Source organism: Gekko japonicus, unplaced genomic scaffold (assembly GCF_001447785.1).
Source record: "Gekko japonicus isolate JY-2015 unplaced genomic scaffold, Gekko_japonicus_V1.1 scaffold4449, whole genome shotgun sequence".
NCBI classification, from domain to species: domain Eukaryota; kingdom Metazoa; phylum Chordata; class Lepidosauria; order Squamata; family Gekkonidae; genus Gekko; species Gekko japonicus.
Window position 1 is genome coordinate 1 of NW_015177149.1, and position 3,181 is coordinate 3,181.

The following is a 3,181-nucleotide window of genomic DNA, read 5'->3' on the forward strand; positions in this document are numbered from 1 at the left end:
TGGGGTTGTGGCCTCCTGGATTGCTTCAAACAAATTGAGGCTCCTTCTGTACCACAGTCTACCACCTACTCATCTGCAGATGGAGCTTCTGATCCCTTGGGGTCCTGTGAGTTCTGTACCTCCACATTCTCTGTGTCTTGGCTTCCTGATGTCCAGTGATGTGCCAATATTCTCCTCCAACTTAGTGTCTGGATTCCTGGTTAGGGCCATAAAGTTCAACATTAAGGACTGAAGTGATTACATTTTTATTTGAATTAAAATCTTTTATGTTGTGCTTCTCTGCAGAAACTATATAACGGCAGTAAGAGCATCAGGAAAATGTTCGGTATCTCTTTGATCCCACGCGTACACAAATCAGCTAAGGCTTGTGGAAAGAATTCTCAGAATTTTCAGGAACCTTGTTTAAGTTTATCGCAGTTTGACTCGACTTCTGTTGCTGTTAAGGAATATTCTTAGGTAACTCCTTTTCTTGCCTCCCCAAAGTCGAGTTGAAAGGTCTTACCTGTAGATTGCGGAAGGATGCAGTTGGCCCATAGCAAAAAAAGCCATTATATACACCTGATTAAAGCTTCTTGCAACAGAAATATGAACTGCAACTCTTTGTTGCACAATTGTGACTCACTAAGTGCACTCTGGCAGAACAACTTGCAGTAATCATCTTGTGAAAGCCCATTTTATTCCTCCTGTATCTTCATGTTTCTTTTTTACTTCCAAATTGTCTTTAAGGTCAGGGCCAGTGAACAGTGCTGAGGAGAACTCCCTCAATGTTCCAGGTAAGTACAGTTTGTCATTTTATTGGAAGGACTAGCAGTAAAGCCCGTTGTGGAAATAAATACAACGGGATCTAGAAAGAGGCTCTGGGGGAGTGCTCTGGCTTTGGGCAAACAGTGTCATTTTGCTGTGGTGACCGCAGCAGGGTGTAATGACAGAGTCCACTGTTTTCTCCAGAGGAACTGATGAGCAGTTGTAATTTTGAGTGATGCGGCCATAGGGTCCACCCTCCAGAGCAGCCATTTTCTCCAGGTGAACTGATCTCTGTCACCTGGAGATCAGGTATAATCCCAGGAGATTTCCAGCTACTACCTGGAGGTCACAAAAGTAGAGAGATCATAGGATAGGTTGTCAAACTAAGCAGACATCCAATGAAAAACAACAAAAATAGCAATTTATATAAACAACTACATTTATGTAATAGATATCTCAATTACTATGCATCAAAAATTCAACCATCTTTTAATGTCCCTTATAAACTGCTGATACAGTCACATTCATCCATTCAACAAGTGAACTCCATATATTCCAACCATCGAGTGTCCATGCTGTGATATGACCTTGTTGAAAACTGGAAGCAACAGAGGTTGTCAGCCGACTTATCTTCCGTTCTGTGCTTCCACAAGGCTCACAAACATGACTCCAACAGGCCAGCTATAATGTCTGTTTCACACAGGCTTCTTCATGGGAAATCATGAACTACAAGCTTCCAAGATTCATCCAGTTAAGGGTGGGTGGTCAATCCTAGGTTTCCAAAACAGCAACAATTGCCAAAAATTTTCTTGAGGTATCTATTGCATTACATAAATTTAGTTGTTGATATAAATTGCAATTTTCACTATTTTTCACGGGGTATATACTTACTTTGGCTACCTGAAGGTTGGCAACCCTGCTTACAATGTACACAAGAAAACTTAGGGGTGTCTCTGTTTCCCAGTAGAGGGCATGCTCAGCAACCTTCCACAGGCTAGGCTGGAGAATGCACATCACTGCAGAGAAACCTAAGTGTGTCTTACCCTTCCAGTATGACTTTTATGTGCCTTTTAAGTAACAGTGGAAAAAAGTACTGAAACACAACAAATGCATTCTTGTCTTGTCACTTCTGAGCAGGTACAACAGCATATGAATTCATATGTCCACACAGGGAAAAAAGGAATTGAAAAATCCATTGATGGGATACTGAAATTTTTTTAAGTTGAGAGCTGTATGTAACCACTCATGGTGTTCTGTTATGGTCTCTTTTGAGCCTATCTTGCAACAGGTTTTCTCTGGCTTTGTTAATCTGGCCCTTGACTTCATCAGGTGGATATTTTAGTTCCAAAAAGATTTGTTGTCGATCCCTCAGATGAGAATCTCTGTCTGTAGGACTGGAACAGATGTGGCTGTAGTGCAATGGATTGTTTAGTATGTTTAGAACAGTAGCTGGAAGTGTATAGACATGTTTGTTGGTCAATAGGTTTCTGACATAAGGGGAAATGAGTTCCTTGCACATTTATTGTAGGTTCCAGCAGAGAAATTTATACTTAATTTTGGTGGATTCAGACAAAAAAAAGCTAACTCTGGGCTTATCTATAGACATAATTAGCGGCCAGCAATTCCTAAATGGCCGTCACTCCCCTAAAATAAGGGTCCCTCCCTTCTAGAGTCACCTGCTAAGGAAGGTGTTTCCTAGGTATGAGATTTATCTTATTTGTGGCCACATTCAGACATTAAACAAATTTGGGCCTGATGAACACAAATTGTTGAGTGGAGTAGAAATGGCCTTCAGAAGAAGATGGATGGTATAACGCTAGGTGACTCCTCTCAGCTGACCAGCTCCTTAACAAAACAAAACAAGCACTCATGAGGAAAACGTTCTTCCTTCCTTCCTCACCCACAAAGCATGGAAAGGCTTCAATCAAGTTTGAGTTTTCTCCTTTTAAATTTTGTATTTTCTAAGCTACAAAACTACACGGTCAGGGTAACGCAACAACCTAAAATAAAGAGTAACGAGGATCCATAATACAGAAATATAAGGTTGTGGATACTTCTCTGTTATCTTAAGAGTAAGACATGAAGATTACTAATGCAAAAGTATCAAGCAAGCAATCACAATCTCTTTAGTTAAGGTGTAAATATCATAGAATTAAAGTTATGCAGTAAAAATAAACATCAGGCTATCAAAGTTAATCTGTTTTGCAATTTCCTTTCCTCTTATCAAAGTCCAAATTAGTTTTTAGATGGTTTAGGGGTGAAAAGTATACAGACGGAGAGTGATTTCAGCAAAGCGTACTTTATTAATAAACATCAGGCTATCAAAGTTAATCTGTTTTGCAATTTCCTTTCCTCTTATCAAAGTCCAAATTAGTTTTTAGATGGTTTAGGGGTGAAAAGTATACAGACGGAGAGTGATTTCAGCAAAGCGTACTTT

At 39.8% G+C, this 3,181-nt stretch overlaps 1 protein-coding gene across 1 annotated transcript in view; it reads left to right on the plus strand.

Moving 5' to 3' along the window:
- Positions 1–726: 726 nt before the first annotated feature.
- FAM179A (family with sequence similarity 179 member A) overlaps positions 727–3,181 on the plus strand; it is a gene marked incomplete at its 5' end in the record, with an annotated part of 78,949 nt that continues 76,494 nt past the window's right edge. Inside the window, 1 exon segment of the mRNA XM_015428344.1 lies at positions 727–773. Coding sequence (XP_015283830.1) covers positions 727–773 — 47 coding nt within the window.